At 39.3% G+C, this 19,431-nt stretch overlaps 1 protein-coding gene across 1 annotated transcript in view; it reads right to left on the bottom strand.

Annotated features, from left to right (window-relative positions):
* NID1 (nidogen 1) overlaps window positions 1-18,100 on the bottom strand; it is a 41,512-nt gene extending 23,412 nt beyond the window's left edge. The window contains exons 1-10 of the mRNA XM_056487300.1: window positions 17,869-18,100; window positions 12,115-12,414; window positions 10,792-11,021; window positions 9,739-10,163; window positions 8,981-9,130; window positions 7,377-7,628; window positions 6,064-6,264; window positions 4,069-4,314; window positions 3,025-3,168; window positions 1,829-1,957 (exon numbers count right to left, since the gene is read on the bottom strand). Coding sequence (XP_056343275.1) covers window positions 1,829-1,957; window positions 3,025-3,168; window positions 4,069-4,314; window positions 6,064-6,264; window positions 7,377-7,628; window positions 8,981-9,130; window positions 9,739-10,163; window positions 10,792-11,021; window positions 12,115-12,414; window positions 17,869-18,075 — 2,284 coding nt within the window. The 5' untranslated portion in view covers window positions 18,076-18,100. The remainder of the gene's footprint in view (window positions 1-1,828; window positions 1,958-3,024; window positions 3,169-4,068; window positions 4,315-6,063; window positions 6,265-7,376; window positions 7,629-8,980; window positions 9,131-9,738; window positions 10,164-10,791; window positions 11,022-12,114; window positions 12,415-17,868) is intronic.
* Window positions 18,101-19,431: the final 1,331 nt, after the last annotated feature.

Genomic DNA, 19,431 nt, shown 5'->3' with positions numbered 1-19,431 from the left:
TGAAGTAAGTTTTGAATTAAAGAGAAATTAATTAAGAACAGTATTATAAATACATAAGGTAAGAGTTGGAGCTCAAAGGGAGTTCCCAAGTATTTCTGTTTCTCATTCTACGAATAGGAGGACAAGGTTTATTTGCTCTTATGAAGCTACGCAGTGAATCACACAGTTGGTATGAAAAAAAGTGCTAGTTCCAAAAAAGCTGAGTCAGAACTGGGATCCCAGAGCAACTTGCAAAAGCACAGAGAGTTGCTGTTGCCCCTTCTAGGGTTCAAATTCTCTGTAGGTTATAAGACCTTCTGTTGTGAAAAGATTACCATGACATTTATTTTCAATCTGTTGGGAAACTAGAATTTATCTTCCCTCTCTTCAGCCTTAAAAATGGAATTTGGTTTTGGTTGAAGGAAGGGATCAAACTGACATTCTTCAAGCTGGGCAGGAATTACTTAGCACTTGCTAAAAGTGGAACATCAGCTCCATGGGAAAGTGGTAGAGTGAAGCTGGTGAGGTCATGGCTGGAGAGAAGAATGTTCCCTTTCAGGTCCAAGTCACAAAAGTGCAGTGTTGGACATAACAGAAGGAACATAAAGCTGCTCTCCCATATCTCACCCTATCCCTTCCCAGTGGCCTTGGTTGAAGGAGCTGCTTTTTCTGACTGTTTTGCAAGAAAGAGACTTAGGGTGCACTATGACTTAGGGAACAGACATGAATTGTAATTCTTACTGGAGCAGAGAAATTTGGCTTGTGACAGTGTAATACACAGCATGCAAAGTCACAAACTCGAGGAAAGTAATGCAACACTCTGCAGAAAGATGAAGGCTCCTCAGTCTTTGCTGAAAAACAATCTTGGCTATAATGAGCAACAACCTAGATGTACTAGCTGATCAAAGGGTAGCTAAACTTCCACCACAAAGCTGTCACAACAGAAGAAGAAAATCCTCAGCTGTTACCACCTATTTTCAAAAGAAAGAGGAACTTCCAGCCACTAGAAGTATAAGGTTTCCAGCCATACTGGAAGAGTGTGAATAGGTTTTGTTGGTATGGAATTACTGTTAGGTTGCAAAGATAAAAATTCTAACAAGAAAAAACCCTCTAATCTCCATCCTATCCTGACAGTTACAGCTCTAGAGGTAGAGTTATTATTCCTCTTTTGTTATTTGTCATTATCCCTCTTCTATCTACCACTTGTGGATTCCTTTTTCCAAAACGAATTTCTACACCCTGAGTGAAAAAACACTATTGGCAGATCACAGCTCAGTGATCAGGGCAAAGAAGGAAAAGATATCCCTTGTTAGAACAACCTTAGTCTAGCAAATACAGATTAACTCAGGCTTCCTCCAGAAAAAAGTTCTTAAATTACAGAAAAAAAACCACGTACTTGAGTGACAACTAGTGAATTTGATATTAAATGGTTCATTAAAAATGAGCAAAGAGCTAAATCACAAAGATTTTAACAGTGAAGTGATCTGCAGCTACAATTCCTTATCATCATGATAACTAATCACTTCACAATAAGTCTGCAATAGCCAAGACACATTAGCTTAGAGCTGTGAACTATCTTGTCCAAGGAATGAACCTGTAACTGAAATCTCATCTGTTAAATTGAACTCTGGATTAGATACAAGAAACAAAACACAAACCCCCAAAAAGTCAAAAGCACAGCACTTAAAAAAGGCAGAAAAATCTGGTCATCATGAGCTGCAGCACAAACTCCTGAATTCCACTCACATTAGAAATCAGCACAGATCGTGAAGCAGTTTTCTGTCCCTGTGAGATGGATGTCACAGCCCAAAGGCTGGTGGGCAATGCTTTCAAGAAATATGAAACTCACCAACACAAGTCCGCCCATCTTCTGCAAACTGGTATCCCTCAGCACACTCACAGCGATAGGTTCCTGGCTGGTTGTTGCACTCTGCATTGCTGCCACACAGCCCTGGCTGCTCTGAACACTCATCAATATCTGGGGTATTAAAAGGATCTTGATTATTACAAAAAATGCATTTAATATAGATGCCAGAAAAACAGAAACTGAGAAACTCTAGATTAATAGCAGTCTTCTGTACTTAGGCCACAGCTTGAATAGATCATACCTCTTAAGAGATATTAATAACCTGAAAATAAGTTTTAAGATAACTGTGTCCTCAGCTAATCTGCACCAAAAAGAATAAACCAGAAGAAGTTATATCATGGAGTAATAAGGGGAAGGCAGAGGAAATTGCAGAGGAAAGAGAAGCCAAAAAAATGCAGCCTTAGGTGATCAGAAGCAATGATGATTACTAGGAGAGCATGAACTCTAGGAAAAGCTTCCCCTTTCATTATCCATACACATCACTAGTCCACTGCTGCAACTCACAGAAGACTGGGAGAGACAATGTGATGACATTGTTTTCATTTGCAAGTTGATAAAGGGTTGGAGTGGAAGGAGAGTTGTGCTTTGGGTTTTAAAAACCCCCAAAACTTTTTTAGATAATAGGGATGACACATTTCATTAACACACACTTTCACCTCTTAAAAATGAGTATTAGTGCTGTGATTTGATTGCAAGGCAAAACACAAATATACTAGGAATACAGAGCTAGACAGAACTGGGAAATATGAGTCTCAACAGAAATAGATTTTCAAAGTAGATAATGAAAAAGATTATTCCATGAATCGCACATATCTGTGCTCTGTCCGCACGTTCACTTCCTATTTCTCATCTCCCTTGAGAACTTTTAACCTAGTTGACTCATTTTAACCAGTACTTGCATTACAGTAAATTTCTCACAATTAAGTTCCCTCATGTTTTATAAAAAGATGAACTGGGTGGGAAAGATTTTTTGCAAGACAGGAAAACATACTCTTCAAGACAGTCAGACTTGCTTACTTTGATTATTGAGATATATAGCCCAGCAACCCTCTAACCTTAAACAGCCTCTCAGGGCAGTTCATTTTGCTGGAATGGCTAGTCCTGAAGGTCAGTATACCCCAAGAGAAATAAATTCTACATTAGCTTTCATTTTGCAATGAACTGAAGTCTTCTGATACCGTAACAAACGCTTCCATCTCCACGGAAGCCGATTGAACATTCACAGAAGAAACGATTTCCAGTTCCTGGACGGCACACGGCGTTGGTGTCACAGTTATGAGTGCCAATGTAGCAAGGATTCCGGTTAATATCAGCAGAACCATCTGGCAAGAGAGACCATATTTAGCCTTGATGACTCTGTCCCAGTAATAGCATCCAGTTAAGGCCTGGAAGGAGGTTGGTCATAACACACATTAAACCAGGAAATACACTTTTTGCATTAGGAAGAAAGTGCCTTGCAGGTGATATCTTAGATATGTATTTAATAGCACCTGCATTCTTTGTTACTTGTACTAAGGACTACTGAGTTAAAGAAGAGCAAAAGAGCAAGACAAGAAGAAAATTCATCTTCCAGCCACTGAAACCAGACTTAAAACATGATTCTTAACAGCTTGGTTTCTTGATTTTAATTAGCAGAACTTTATTTTGTAACAATCAAAAGTGAGCACAGCCTGTTGTTTCACTCATCTGGTGTGCATTTTCAAGTTGTCTCTGCTTTCTCTCTGGTGTTAGTGCAAGCTTGGATAGCTCATCCAGAAAAAAAAGCAACCCTTTCATAAGCTGCCTACAATTTTAAGATAGAATTTTAAGATAAAATAAAGATAAAATACAGAAACTCATCCATGGTAAATCTTACTCCCCTCTTTTGCTCTTTTCTCTGACAATGCCCCTCCCCCCACAACAAAAAATTAATAGAGGAACTGCAAATTAGGTAAAGATGAACAACATATTCCATGCATCCAAGCAGGAATAGATGCAAGGTGGTGTATTGAGATTATTTCAATGAATTAGACATAAACCCCAGTGACACTTAAATACCCTTTTCAAGTAAAAATACAAATTTTCAACAGTTCCATTTGTCTCCTTCCCTGGTAGATCTGGACTGCTACGAGATAATGCAATTAGTTAATTTAACTCATTAAATCCCAGCTAGGGCAGGCTGAAAAAAAATGGATGACTGCTCTTAATTACAACAGAGAAAAAGCAAAACTTGCAATACGTACCACTGATGGGGCCGATGGAATTGCTCATGGCATATCGCAGGATCTGCTCGTCTCTGTTGTACAGGACAAACACACTGTCCACCGAGAGCTGCTGAGTGGCAGGAGTAGAGGGGGGGGAGTCATCGTGGATGCATTCATCAAAGGAGATGGTCTGGCGCCACTGATAGGCGCCCGTGTACGTGGAAGCAGCTCCATCCCTTTCTGGCTCTGTCACTGTGTACTCCCTCGAGGATGATGAAGTGATCACTACATGACAGCAAACACACTGATCAGAGCAGAGACCAAAAGCACGCTGTCAAATGCTATCTGTAGACTTGGGATGCAGTCTGTGTAGTGCAAATGGGAATTTCAAAAGCTAGGGGCTGTGAAAGTAGCTGTATTTCCATGCAACAGAACAAACACTTGAATACACTTACTCTGTTCTCAGATATCTCAGCTTTAAGAAATGAGTAATTTGATTTATTTTGACATATTTTACAAATTTAACTTTACTTTTTTGGTTTCCAAGTAATGAAAGGAAAATTTAACAGCAAACTCAGAGGTTCCTTTAGCTGGACTTATATAACGTATCCCCAAGCTAAAGACAAGAGCCATCTCACTAGCCTAAACTACACGCACTTTTAGCTCATTATAGGCTATTAGCCTTGGATTTTAACAGAGTCCTGAAGAAGCTGCATGTCTGAGAGCTCCTGTATGCTTCACAACAGTTTTTTATATTGGGAAAATTGTGAACAAAACTTTTCAAAAAGATCTGGGCTTGTGGCTCCTCCCACCAACAGAAAGGTCTGCAGAACACCACTATTCTTTGTTTGGACACCAGAACACACCTATATCAATCCACTTCCAACAGCTGGCTAAAGCTGGATTTCTGCTAAGTCGTTTAGATATGCCATAGGACGGCAGAAATGCAGCTGTTTGAGTCCTGGTAAATCAAAACCAGCCTGAAGGACACCTCCCTCCAGTCTGACTTTACCTCCATGGGAACAGCATTTCTGCCAAGTACACAACTGTTCTCTAGAGCAGATGCTGCCCAAACTCTCAAGTTGTTCAGCACAAAGCAGAAGCTTCCTGCTGCTTCCACTTCCTCCTCCTTCCAGTCCAAAATAACAGGCAAAGCACAAGTGGGTTCATCACTGCCTACCAAACCCAGACATTAGTAGATATAAGGCAATGAGGATGTAACCACACCATTTTCTCTCTCTACTACCGAACGTGCACCCTTGGAGCAGAGTGCAGTCTCTCTAGTATTCATGTGCATGAGGGTGCACCACAGGCTGCTTCGTCTGAATTGCTCAACCAGCTGGGCTGGTTGGCCAGCAGCAACAATCCAACTTCACTTCTTTACTTTCTGTATTGAAACACCCATAATTTTATCCAGGAAGAGGAAAGAAAAGTAAGTAAGCAAAGCAAGATTGCCCTGTAAATAGTGAGTGAAGAATGGTTTTCTTAGGAAACCTAGGATCTGTGATAAAGGAATTGAGAGAGAGGGGAGAGGAACACTGAAGAAACAATGTAGGAAACTGATAAGGGAATTAAGAGGTAATTTTCCAGTTGGTTGTTAAAATTCAGCTCAAATACTACAGAGTCACTGTAATGAAGTTTACATGAGATATAGTGGTAAATAATGGGTTTAGTCTCATCAAAGATCACAGCTCACTTAATGACATTACCGCAAAAAGCTATACGCCACTAAGCTCCTACTAAAGGGCTGTGGACTTACAGAGAAAAACTTTGCAACTTGTACAACATCAACAGCATAAAAAAAAGGCCAATAAAAAGGGAATTAAACTTGTACGTTTTTGGTGAAAAGATTAGAAATATTTGCATAATCCCACTCAAAATCCACCTTCATTTGAAACCTTTTCTTAAGGGGTAAAAAGCAGCTTTCTATAATTCAAAGGGTCCTAAATACACTTGTTAAAAAGGGAACAAAAGAATGCTTTTCAGTTTGTCTGAGTCTCTGCTTCGCCCACTTTCTTATAGCTTCATTCTTACCAGAACTAGAAGTGTGGTAGAGTTCAGTGTACGGCTCTATATGGACTGATGACCCAGATGGGATCTCAGGTATTCTGCCCTCCATTTCTGTGCTGATGGTAAGGTGACCATGCTCATCAATGCCACTGAACTTCTGCTTTACAACCAGCTTCTCATTGTTGCTGAGAAAAGTTACTTCTGTTTGCCGTGTAAACTCACCACCTAAAGAAAGAGAATTAGTTAAACACTAAACTTAGAGGTTTCCAGTTCCTTCTATTCCAGATATTGCTTCTAGTACATAAAAAAATAAATATTATAGTCTGCAAGTTTTGATGCAGCAGAATTGCTAATGTCTTGTGCTTCTAATGAAATAACTTTCAGAGGTATACTGATAGTATATTTAGGAAGCAATTTTTTTTAAGCACTAAACATGATAAATCACAAATAAACCTGAGGCAGCAGTGTTTTATTAAATTTAAAAAGAAGTTCTGACTAAGCTAATAGCAGTAGTCCTTATCTTACTATTTAAAAGGACATTTTAGGAAAAATTTCCATTAGGAGTACAGAGAGTTAAAAAAAATTCAAAATCCTGTACATCTGTTTCCAAATCAAAACCAAGTGAAATGTATGTTGTAAATTCCAGAACAAGCTTCAGATATACCAAATCCATGAAAATCCTGAACCAAAAAGTTGTGTTCATCTAAATTCATATTACAAGTCTGTAAAGGATCAAGTTTTAAAAAGAAACACGTGTTCTCCTAGAACAGATTGAATCTACAGCTTGAATTTACAGCAGCACAGCCAACCAGATTTGGCCCTAATCTCTTATGAAAAGCTTGAATTGCAAGCAGGGGTTTCCCTCAAACTAGCTAACAGAGTCATTTGCATGTCATGCAGCAGCTGTTTCTGTTAAGTGTTTCTGATCCTCAGGAGGTCTGATTATCATTTCTCTTTCGCTCTGTTGGTACAATCAGGGAATTACCATGTTAAATATCTTGAAGATATAGGAGAAGCTTTTTTTTAGTAACTATGTACACTCTAGTAACAATCCCCCCTCCAACAGATCTTTTTAATAATCTTTCTTTAAAGAAATTGGCCAAGTCAATCTTCTCTCTAACACATTTTGTTCTTGTACAATGACAGTAAATTAAAAGGTCCATTGTCTACATATGGTAAACAAGAAAAATGGTGAGAAATTTGATTACAAAAAACCAATTTGCAGCTCAGAATAGATATGTGTTTTCACCTTATATTGTCACTAAATATACATTTCTTTTCTACCAAGATGCAGGAAAGCATAGCAATTTTGAACATTATTTTAATTTAGAAGTTACCAGTAATGCTGAATCCATTTTTATATCCTTGCTGTTCCACAGCAAACATCCATCCTATGATACCTCCAATAGAGGCAAGAGGTAGTAAAGAATACCCCAAAGTCTCTGGGATTGTGCTGATAGCAGTGTAGGCACGCCCTTGGTTCATCACAACATAGGAGTGGAGATCAGTGTTCTCAAATACAACTGGAACGGGGTTGTTTCCTACAAAGATTCTTCCTCTGACCTTGCCGTTGACTCTCTGAGGAGAACCTGGCAAATCAATATAATGTATCAGAACAAAATAACAGTACTCTCATACTCTCCAAGGAACATGTCCAGAGTGCTCACAATGTTCAGTGTTTAGTGTTGAAAAAAATGGCAAACCAATACTCACAGAGTTCAGACAAGAAACTGGCACGTGTTCACTTGCTTATGAAGGTACGTGCATGTGTGCTGTCTTATGTGAAGGATTAAATGGCTAAATTTGCCTGAAGAGATACCTTTTATCCTCACTGAAAGCTCTGTCTGCAAGGATAACTTCATAACACTGTAACAGTATATCTGACAGTGAGTGGCAGACAGAAGCTTCTTAAGACCACACTTCATATCATACTGAATGCAAATTTTTTCATTCCCTGTAAGGAGACTAACACAATTAGGCATTAGAATAATTGATTCTCTACTACTCTAACCTATTACATTTCTTGGCTCTGAACTATTGGTCATTTTGAAGACTGTCAGTGTTATACAGAAGTAGCTATTTTGGATTGCTAATTTTCTCCTTTATATATATAATATATGTATATATATATATATACATATATATACATATATATATATATATATATATATATATAATATATGTATATATAATTTCCTACATGTAAGTTTACATTTCATTATCATCAGATCCTTCTTTTCTTTCTAGGGAAAATCCAATTTTATGAACTGTATTAGTATTAGAAATTAGTGCTAATATTAGAAAGTATTAGGTTTTGCTTTCCTAGGTTATACAACACAATCTTGCAGTAAACTATTTGAGTTGTTGAACTGCATCTGTACTCCGAACCAAATCACTACAAGGATTACGAGTGTATACATAAGAAATTCCTTTATGGATTTTACGCAGGAACAAAGTTTGAATGGGTATTTAACAGAAATCTGGCAGATCACCCTTTAGTAAAGCAGCTTAAGAGTCAAAGAGGAGCTGTGCTCTTTGGTTCGACGATCAAAGTGAATTCGTTCATCACTTTCAACTGTCGATTTCTGGAGTGAGTACCATATGAGATTATAACACGCTGGAACTTCATTACTAATTCTAGGAAATACCACTGGATATTATGCTTTCTTTTAAATTATGTCAGTTATAGAAGAAGTTTTTTTCTAGAAAGTCACATTAAAATGCATAAAGCATAAAAACAGCTACTCAAAATAATTTGCTTCACTCAGAAAAAACATTTTAAAAAGTAGAGTTCACTAATTCAAATGCCTTTCACTATATCTCAGTGATAAGTCTTTCAAAAAGTTTTCATAGGGTCTATTTTGGAATTGAATACAGGTCACCTCATTCAAGAATGCCATATGTTATTGTTGCTTATGTATCTAAATTTCAAACCAGTTACCTTCTGCTACACACTGTCTGCCATTTCCTTTGTAACCAGCAATACAACTGCAACAAAACCCGTTGGGATAATCCTTGCAAATCGCGTGAACAGAGCACTGGTGACGGTTGTTAGCACAGGTCTGTTGGACATCTGTGTGGTAGCGAAACACTGTGGAAAATAAGACCAGACATGTATATTTCACATAATTTCTGTGGTATTCACATATCCCTGGACTAATTTTAAAATGTCTTTGGACTCACTTGATCAGATTTTCATTTTCTCTTTAAGGCAAACAAGGTATTTCAATTGCTATTGGCTGACCTTGCAATGTGCAAATAACTTTCTACGATTTTGCAGAAAACATCAGGGCTTCTGCTATTTAATTATTTAGTTAGAAAACTGTTTGATTCTATTGACTCCAGCAGATATGTATCAACACAGTTCAGTTAAAGTTCCTGTCAAAGCTAAATGCACAATAATTTTAACTTGTCCTTGCTTCTGAATCAAAACAAAAAGGGGACTTTCCAACCTCAGAACAAAACATATCAGCACATATCTGTACCCAGACCATGCAGCAAATAATGTGCCCTGTAATCCTAATTGGTTTACCCTGTTATTTAACAGAGATAGCAACTCTCACACCTTCTTCAAGGAACAATTAACATCTGGACAGTCAGTCTAACATATCCAGATATCTTTTGTAATTCAATTTCTTTCACACGCCTTTTTTCAATCTGTCCATATTAGAAGCAGCTAAACTGTACAAAAGAGCTTACCTATTCCAGTTTCATCAAATTCTTCCACATCTATGACTTGAGGTGGCTGTGGGGGAAACTGCTGGATTCGAAACTGGCGAGGTGGAGCTTTTGCTGTCGGGAAATTTTGAGGACTGTAAAAAGATTCAGTTGAAGGTGTTCCTGTTACATCTTGGTATGAAGTCAGAAAGTCTTCACCTAACTGAGGAACACTGTATGTGACAAGATGGTGATCCTCTTCAGTGCTGTCTGTACTACTTGTGACATACTGCTGTGTTATTTCAGTGGAACCATAGTCAGACATAAAGGGCTTAGAAGTCATCTCTTGGTCTTCTTCGTTGGGCTCTATGCTCTCCAAAGTATTGCTGATTTTGGCAGGCACAATACTGTCAGATGAGCTACCAATCTCGAACACCCAGACGCCCTGCTTCCCAGCATTGCTGCTTCTGTCAAAGACAAGCACATGCCAAATAAAGCAAGTTGTGTGGCACTTCTAGCCTACACAATGTTATCCTTCACTGCAAAGTGTCAGGACAAAACTGTCTAATTATCTTATCTACAATACATACTTATCTACAGGTACAGTTTATTCAGCTGTAGAACACCCCTGACAGTTTGAGTAACTGAGTAATTTTTTTTTCTCCTCAACTATAGCTCTGTTAAGAATTTCTATGTTTCTTGCCTCCAAAGTGGTGGGAAGGAGATTTTATGGCCACAAAAATCTTGCTACCACTGACTAAAACTTTCTAACTCATTCTCTTTCCTGCTTGTTCACTCTTTCTTTCAAAAACAATCTGTCTAGGATAGATTATGAAGAGTTGAAGTGGTACTATTCATAGAAGAACTAAGTATGCAGGAGTTCCTACCAGTGACAATGGGAATATGGACTTAAACAAATTACACCAAAGTCCTCCAAGTCCTCAAGGGAGTAGATATTTATCATTGGCAGATATTGTGATTTCTCATGCAATGGCTAAAGGGATCTAATCAGTTCTCATTGATTCATGCTACAATTAAGAAAACCATGGAACTCTGGTGTTTTCTTGAGGAGTTAAGACAAAGAGAAAAGCATACTTGTACAGGTTTCTAATGTTGTCTTCATCATTTGCAATGACATTGTAGGATCCTGGCTTTTCCCAAAAGTAGTAGTTTGTAGAGGCTTGACTAAAGCCAACCATAGCAGGAATATTTTCATCACCATTCTTGGAGTATGTGCTATAGAATTGCAGGCTATCTTCTGGATAAAGGAAAATAGCATAGGAACTGGAATCAGAAGATGCTAAGACAGCCTGGAATGTATTTCTCTGTGGAAAAAAAAAACAAACCAAACAATACACACTTACTTAAAAATAGTCAAGAAAGATACAGTAATTTTTTTAAAACACAAAATGAAGATCAGAATTCTCATTAAAAAGAAAACATTAACAAAAGTAAATGAAATGTGTAGGAAATAGTCAGATAGGCTGCCCAAAGCATAACAATTTTAAGTTCTGTAATGTTATAGGATGCTATTTAATTTCCTTAAAATAACAGAAGTAATGTGCTAGACTAAATAAAAAAATTCTGTAAACAGAATGTTTAAAGTTCAAGTTTCATGTTGCCAAAGTCTTTTCCCACAGGAACACTCCTGTCTGCTGTAGGAACCACTGGGACAGCACCTCAGACATCAGATGTTCATTACTACCAGGGTGCAGAATTGTTACTATAAACACAATCCTTGTGCCAAGTTCAGCAAAAGAAATTAGTTGTTGACATAAAAAGATATGCTAAATACTGTAATGTTCTCATCAGCTTTGATAATTATGATGTACACAGTTACATATCCTTGCAGGATAGTACCTGAATGGTTTAAAAAGGGGAAAATTATATAATAATAATAAATAATAATAAAAATAATCTCTAACTGTTTCTTAATCCAATACTAGCTACAAAATACGAGCTTTTTCTGAATGCAATATCATCTGTTCAAAATGGGCTTAAGATCCTACTAGTTCACATAGTTATCTGACTTTACATAGCTTGATGTCAAAATGACTTAAGAGTCTGCTGAAAAATGCAAGCCAGCAGGATTAAATTGCACAGAGGGAGGTCAGGATATTCTAGTTCAGTTACTATCACATTTAACATTCAAAGTAAGAGTCATTAGGAAATAACAAAATCAGCTATGTAGTTTCAAGCATTATCTTCTGAATTAATAAAACATTATTAAAATAAATCTCAAGTAAAAGTTCTGGAAACTCCTATTTTGCTACAGCTTTTTACATGATATATACATTCTTAGGTCTGCAGAATTCATTTAAACACAAAGAACTTCAAGCCTTCAAATTGAAAGGTTACAGCGTTACACTTCAGCTGAGCATGTGTCCAACATGATTTAAAGCTCTGATTGACACTCACCTTTTCTTCCAAAGCATGATCGTCTCCGGGTGCCTGGAAAGGAGCCACAAGCTTCCAGGTAACAATAACAACACTGCTGGGATCAAAAGCAATCTCAGGAAAACCTCTTTTGATATAGTCAGATGCAAGTTGCAAGACATCTGAGGATGAATCTTCCCTGTAATACACATTTCCACGTCCACCTGTTGTGTCCAGGTCAGCCATAAAAGGAGCAATAGCCCCAAAACTCACTGGGAATTGACCAAGGTATTTTTCTTCACTTGAGGGTTCATTCACTGCAATAATCCCATTAGTGGTAACCTAATAAAAAGATGACAATTATGACATAAATACCATTTATACAACTGTCTCACACATGTGTTCCAGATCACAATGTTTTAATTTTAATTCCAAAAGAAATTTAATCAACAGTTTTGTACTTAAAAACTAATTGTGGTTGTTTAAGCTTTTGGTTTTTATCCTATGTCAGGAGTCCTGAGATTTCAGTTGCCCAAAATCAGAGGTCAACTTGACAGATAGAACAGCCATTTTTTCCTAGATAAAGATTTCAGCTATTTAAATTTCAGTTACCTATTGTCTTTTCTAAGAAGGAAGTACATCACCTTCCCACCAATGCTTCAGAAACTGATAGAATTTCTGAGCAAAGAACTAATTCATACATAGATGCCAACACCAAAAAACTGCTCCATGCTTACATATTGTAATAGCTTGGGTGAAAGCCTGTTGGGAAGACAGAGATTTCTCTTTGCCTGGCCAGGACTGCTTTAGTTTTCACTTGACTACAATCACCCTTCTATGAACTTCTTTGCTACTGTGCAAGGCTAACAACAACAAGCTGCTGCTCACTCTTAAGACGTGCTGTGAGCACAGAGCACAGCTCTTATACCAGAGGCTTTAGAGTCTAGGAGACAGAATTTCCACAGCAGTCATAAGCCACCCTATAAATTCCTTTACAGCTGAGTGCCCTGACACAGTTTGATAGGAAAATGGGTCTAATACTTGAAAGGGGGCGTGGGAAGGAATTCACATACAAAAGTGAAACACTTGGTCTGTAAATGCATAGGTACTGGCTCAGGGAGATTCAACTCATCAGTGAGATGATGATTCACAGTCAGCCACCTCTAACTAAAACTGAGATAAATACTTACATACAGGTAGGTGCTAGAGCACATCTAAGTATGACGGCCAAACTCCACTGGCAAACCAGAGCTGGCTCTCACACACAGACTACAGGTGTCAGGCTTTGAGCTGGTGCATGAAGTGCTCACACAAGAGTTTTTTGTGCCAGGCCCTTCCACCAGCTGTGTTTGTCACTGACTCAGCCACATACAAATCCACCCCCAGGTCTTGGACTACCTGATAACAGGACACATCTGACTATCTGCAGGCAGCCAGGCACTCACTCTAGAGCTGCTGCCACATACACAGGGGGACTCAAAAGGGGAAAGAGGTCCCAGAACTGTCACTATAAGCTATGAAATTAAAACTGCAATCTCCCACAGATTTATCTTGCTCACAGGGATTTTTATGAGTCCAAGAACAATAAACTGTTGCTGGATCTTTTAACATAGTCAAGATACTGTCAACATGATAAAATCTTTACAAATGCCTAGAAGTGGGTCAGAATGGCCATGACTCACACTGCAAGGCCACCTGGCCCAGTGGTCTGTCCCCAGCTGTACCTGCTAGTTTGGAGATTCAGCAAAACAAGAGGACATGTACATACTCCTCCAGTGAGCCTCCAACTGCATCCACCTGCACCTACCAGGGATTCCCTGTGGTTTGGCTGTTTTTTATTCTCAGTGTATCTCCTTTGCCTATTTGTTGAGTCTTTTCAACAAGCAGGTCATGTTAGAAATGGGAAGAAGAACCTGAATATTGTGATAATTTTTACACTACTCCATCATGACTCAACAGTGGCCACAGATCCTAAGGTGAACTATGAACCTGAGGAATAAAGAACTAAAGAACTAGAATGAGTTACCTCTGTACAGACTCTAAAACTGGAGTAGGACACGTAAGAGAAATCTAGTCCAGGAAAGTTCCCAGCACTCCTACATATCCCCATAAAGCAAAGCTAAAACGACCTGAAAATTTAAACCCAACAATTATACTACACACTGGAAGACAGGATGGAGAATGGTGGACATTACAGTCTGGTTGCTGACCTTTTAGAAAAAAGAGATGCACTCCCTCTTTAACGTAATAAATTTAGTGCAAGTTAAAAGTTTTCCTCTTCCTTCTGCTCTCTTACATTTTTTATACACAAACAGCCCTACTCTCATTTAAATCCTCTTGTGAGAGATGACTGGTGTTTGAAGTATTTTAAACAAATTCCATGCTCTTCATCAGATTTGGTGTGTGTAGATTTTGCAGCATCATGATCCCCCATTTATGGCAGAGATTAAAATAGCATTAAGAGAAAATACAATCAGGACTAGTTAATACTGCAGAATAAAGCAGAGGCCAGAAGAAATGACCCTCCTCTTTTCACAGCTCAGTGACATGCGTCTAGCTATTCCTTTCCTATTTGCTAAAAACTTTAATGTAAGAAATAATTTTATTAAGGAGACGCAAACCCCATTTTTAAAGTAAGTTTTTAAGTGAGACAGTTCAGTTTTAAATTATAAGGGAATGTTTCTATAACCCAGAAAACATTTGCAAGCCATCACATGAAAATAAATAAACAAGCTGCTCACTTTTTGCTTCGATTTTTAAGGCAAAAAAATAAACTCACCAATAATGAAAAAAATGTTTTTAGTTTTCAGATTCAATAATACATTCATATTGACAAAGACAGTGAATACTCCTTTAACTTCATCCTGCTTCTTTCAAGGTCACAAAAATAGTTTTAAGTGTGAAACTCAAAATAAAGAGAAATAACTTGGGGTAAGTACTTGGTTTCATCAAAGCATCATTCTTGTCAAAAGGGAAAGGGGGGAAAAGAGGCCTCAGGTGGGCGTTGTCTAAAGACCAGCTTTACCGTACATCTTTCCTTTTAGGGTATAACACTATTTAAATTGACAGGAACTAACATAGATGTATTTTTAGCCTGTTAAACTTCTGGATTACATGCATAGTTAACATACATTTGTGAATTGTAGCAGAACCAATAACACACATACACAATTTTAGGTCCACCTTGAAATCCAAGTGAGAAAAGGAATGCAAAGTAAGGAAGTACTTCTATTAAAAGAAAAATTGTATCTGTGTGTACAACAAAAAATTAAAGTTTCTAACAAATGAGCTACTTTTTCCCTGTTCAATGACTAGGCATTTTATGGGCTTGGATATTTCTGCATAAAAAAAGTTTAGAAAATTTGAGTTTATTTTTATAATGAAGTGACAGTTGATGTAAAACAGCAAAGCTTTCTAATATGAACATGACCAACTATTAATTTAAGAAGTTAATAAAAGTAAGGATTAAAAAATTGAACCAAGTTTGCATTAGAAGATTCTCAGCTCTTTCCTAAATGGAGGTAACCCCTAATCCTTCCATTTTTCCACACCAGTGAGTTTTAGTGTGAACTGAAAAAGCTGTAATAAAAGCGTGCTATTAAAACAAATAGAATAGTATGGGTTAATGATAGAGTTCAATGCTATAAATCTTACATACAAAAGCACATATTGAAGATCACAATATGTGAAAGTCTGTTTCCACTTATATGAAATAAAAGTGCTCTCTTCTGTCTGAGGAAAGGTTTTGTTGCCAAGGATTTTATGACAAGCTGGTACTAAACAATCACTCCACAGAAAGCCTTGCCTTTCTATTCATGTGTACAGCTAACTTAAACAATTCAGCTTCTCAACTGTTAAAAAAGAGAAAGAGAAACCACATAAAATTCTGTGCACTAAATATTAATTGTATCAGCTTGATAATATTTACTGCCAATTAGAAATACATTGGAAACTCCAGCCAAGCAAGATTATAGAGCCACATTAGTACACATTGCAAATATACAATAAAAATATGTAATGTGAAAATGCTCAGCACATTTCCTTAACAGGAATACTGCTCCTCTCTCTACGCCAAAGAAGTTTGTACTGGGCTTCTGTTCTGCAATACTTATGCCAGATTCAGTGCAAGAAAAAGCCTCTGCATAGTGTATAAACTGGTACTGAAATGCCATTCATTAAAACTGCCCATCCTTAGTACTGAGCAATGCTGGCAGAGCCCTGGAAGATTCTATATGGGTAATCTTTCAGGCAAAAACTGCTTATAAGTGTTCCTGTTTGAAGGCGGGGCAAGTGACAGGATCATTAAAGAAACCTAGACTGGTTAATCAATTTACTGCTCTTTGAAAATTCTGCCCCATCTCTGTTGCTTACCTCTGTCACACACTGCTTATCTTTGCTTCTCAGTGGCTGAATATACAGCCCACTATCTTTCAAGAATATGTTCATGCTTTTAAAAGTGTATTTTTTACTTGGGTTGACTAATCAGTGACCAAATTAGAGTACAGAAGGCAAGACAATGAACTAAGGGTCAAACTGAAGTCTGAACTCTACTTAATACTTCATCTCAGTAAGGTTCAGTGAACAACATCTATTTTCCACAGAAGCACAACCCGAATCCCTCAAAATTTTAGATTTCAGATATGATTTCAGGACGTATCTAAGTATGGACAGTATGGACAATGAAAAGGAGTGTCATTTTAGTGTCAGCACTAATATAACTCAGTGTAGCATAAGCAAGTTATAGCTTCAGTGAATACCCATGAAACAGACTCGAGTGAATGGGAACTACATCAAATTTTGAATGACTGCAATCACATGGAGCTCTAGTTTCCCAAGTGTCTCCATGTAGGTTAATCCAGTGAGCTGCATCTTAGATCCATGATACTAAACTACACTGCTTTATCTGGACAGGGAGGTGAGATTTAATTTACCAGATTAATGCACTAAACACATTGTACCTTCCCTACCAAAACCTTTCTAAACATGCTACTCAGCATGTTTAATTGCTAGCCTAGATGGGGCTTCAGGGGAAAAGAGGCAATGATAAAGTGTGCAGTACTCTTGCAGTGTTCTGAACACATGCTGCCATTTTAAACAGTTTTCCTGCTGCTTTTAAGCAGCTCTGCTCCAGGCAATCTGTTTCCAATCCCACCTTCAAACACCGAACACCCTCCATCAGTTATAAACATGCACACACCACTCTGGGATGCAGATTCAGCTGTGAGACACAAGTCTGAGATAATGCTTGTCGCCCAAAGCCTGTAATTACTATAAATATGGATTTCCTCCACCCTAGAGACTCTTAAAGCAATGAACACCTAAGAGTGCCAAAGACACTAAGGAACAGAAAGTTCTCCAGTGCTTAGAGGTGCAACTCTTGGACATGTTAGGCTTCTTCTGGTTAGACACCCCGTTTCAGTTTTGTAACTCTGGCATGCCGAAACACACAAATAAGACCACAAGGAGGATGTTGCTGAGCCGAACACACTCTGTTATGAGTGCAGAAAACGCCTGGGGACGGCATTCACTCTGGCTAATTTCCTTTACGCTACTACTATCTGTTGCACTGTCTTCCAGCAGAAGCTGTGCACCTCGAAGAATCTGCTCCGGCCACAGCGTAAGAAGGGAATTAACACGGCCCCGATACCTGACTGTATACAACTGGAACAATTAAGCTCTTTGGACCGACCTCTGACCTCGGCAGTCACACGGAACCCACAAGCTCCACCGCGCACCCACCCAAAGCTCCCCGAGGAGTCCCCGGGAGCGGTTCCGAGCCGCTGGCAGCCAACTCACATAGAGGGAGTGGACGGCCGCGCCGTAGAAGTGGAGCGCCGTGCTCAGCTCCAGCGCCGCCGAGTGCACATCGTCGCCGGGCTCCAGCGCGGCATCGCCGCGGTCCTCGCCGTGCGGCAGCAGCGCCAGGCGCTCTGCGGGCAGCGCCAGGACGGGCAGCGCCAGGGCCAGCAGCGCCCAGCGCGCACAGCTCGGCGCGGCGCGCATCCCGGCGGCTCCCGGCTGCAGCGCCGTCCCGCCGCTATAAGCGCGGGCAGCGGGGCCGGCGGGGAGCGGGGGGGCCGCGGCCAATGGCTGTGAGGGGCGGGCGAACAGCGGCCCCGGGACCCCCGCGGCCGCTCCCACAGCCCCAGCGGGGCTCAGCAGCGGCGCTCAGCCGTGGGGGTCGCTCCCGGCCCGGGGCTTCGCCCGCGGGAGCAAAGAGCCGTCCGCGGGGACCGACCGTCGGAGCGCTCCGGGGCACGGGGATGGGGACGCTCAGCCGCTTTTGGGATCTGTGTCGCTTGTGGGGCGCGGAACTCGGGAAGCTGAGTCGGAGCGGGGTCGTAGGCATCCGGCGGATGCTTTCAAAGCACCACGGCTCTCCGCCAGGGCCAGTGGGGCTCCTGCGTTAGTTTGGAAAATGTGTGCTCAAAGCAACTCCAGCAGCTGCAGTACCTCCCAACAGCCAGCGCACCGAGACCAAATTCCAATATCAACATGAAACAAAAATATTAATCCCCATGCTGTCTTCTGAAGTAATTTCGATACCAGGTGCTCATTGTCGGGGAAAATGAATAAATACTTTGGAACGCATTTCATAAATTAACACCATCCATGTCAGAATTGCATTTGATTTTAAAATAAAATTTTAAATAAAATAAATCGGCAAACAAAAACTTACTGCTGATATGAAATACAGAGAAAATAAATGTGGTGTATATAAAAATAAATTACTTCTTACGTGTTACGTGTCTATGTCTTCTTGTTTTATAGTGTAGTCCTGCTCCCTTGGAACACTCAGAAGCACCTGAAGAACGCTTATATTTCATATATTTTTCCTACAGCTTCCAAGTGAGGACAGCAGTGTTTAAAGATTAAATCTTGGCCAGTAAAGTATATGCTGTGATATGTCCACAGAATGTTTACAGCAAATAGTAATCGGAAGAAAGGCAGCCAAAATGCTAACCACACACTTTTTGCACACTTTTCTTTAATACCTGCTTCTGTTTCTTTCTTTCTTTCTTTCTTTCTGTTTTTTTTTTTCTTGTAAGAAAGTGTGATTTTGCATTTGGCAAATTGCAAGAACACAAGACATTCCTAGGTAGAGCTATAACCATGCCAGCCTAAAGGACAAACACATCTAATCACCATGATCACTAGCAGCACTAGCTGTTGGGTTCTGTATGTCAGTGAAAACCATCACTGAGACATTGTGTGGAGGTCTGAAAGGAAGATGAATCTGCTCTCCTTGAGTTCTCGTACTTTCACCTGCAACTTCCCTCCATATTTTCAGAGCCTCTAATACAGTAACTGGTGGATTCATGGAATCCATGGCTTTATGTATATCCGGAAATACGTGGC

Source organism: Oenanthe melanoleuca, chromosome 3, assembly GCF_029582105.1.
Source record: "Oenanthe melanoleuca isolate GR-GAL-2019-014 chromosome 3, OMel1.0, whole genome shotgun sequence".
Classification (NCBI taxonomy): domain Eukaryota; kingdom Metazoa; phylum Chordata; class Aves; order Passeriformes; family Muscicapidae; genus Oenanthe; species Oenanthe melanoleuca.
The sequence above is the reverse complement of the archived record's forward strand: the minus strand, read 5'-3'. Positions and strand labels throughout refer to the sequence as shown.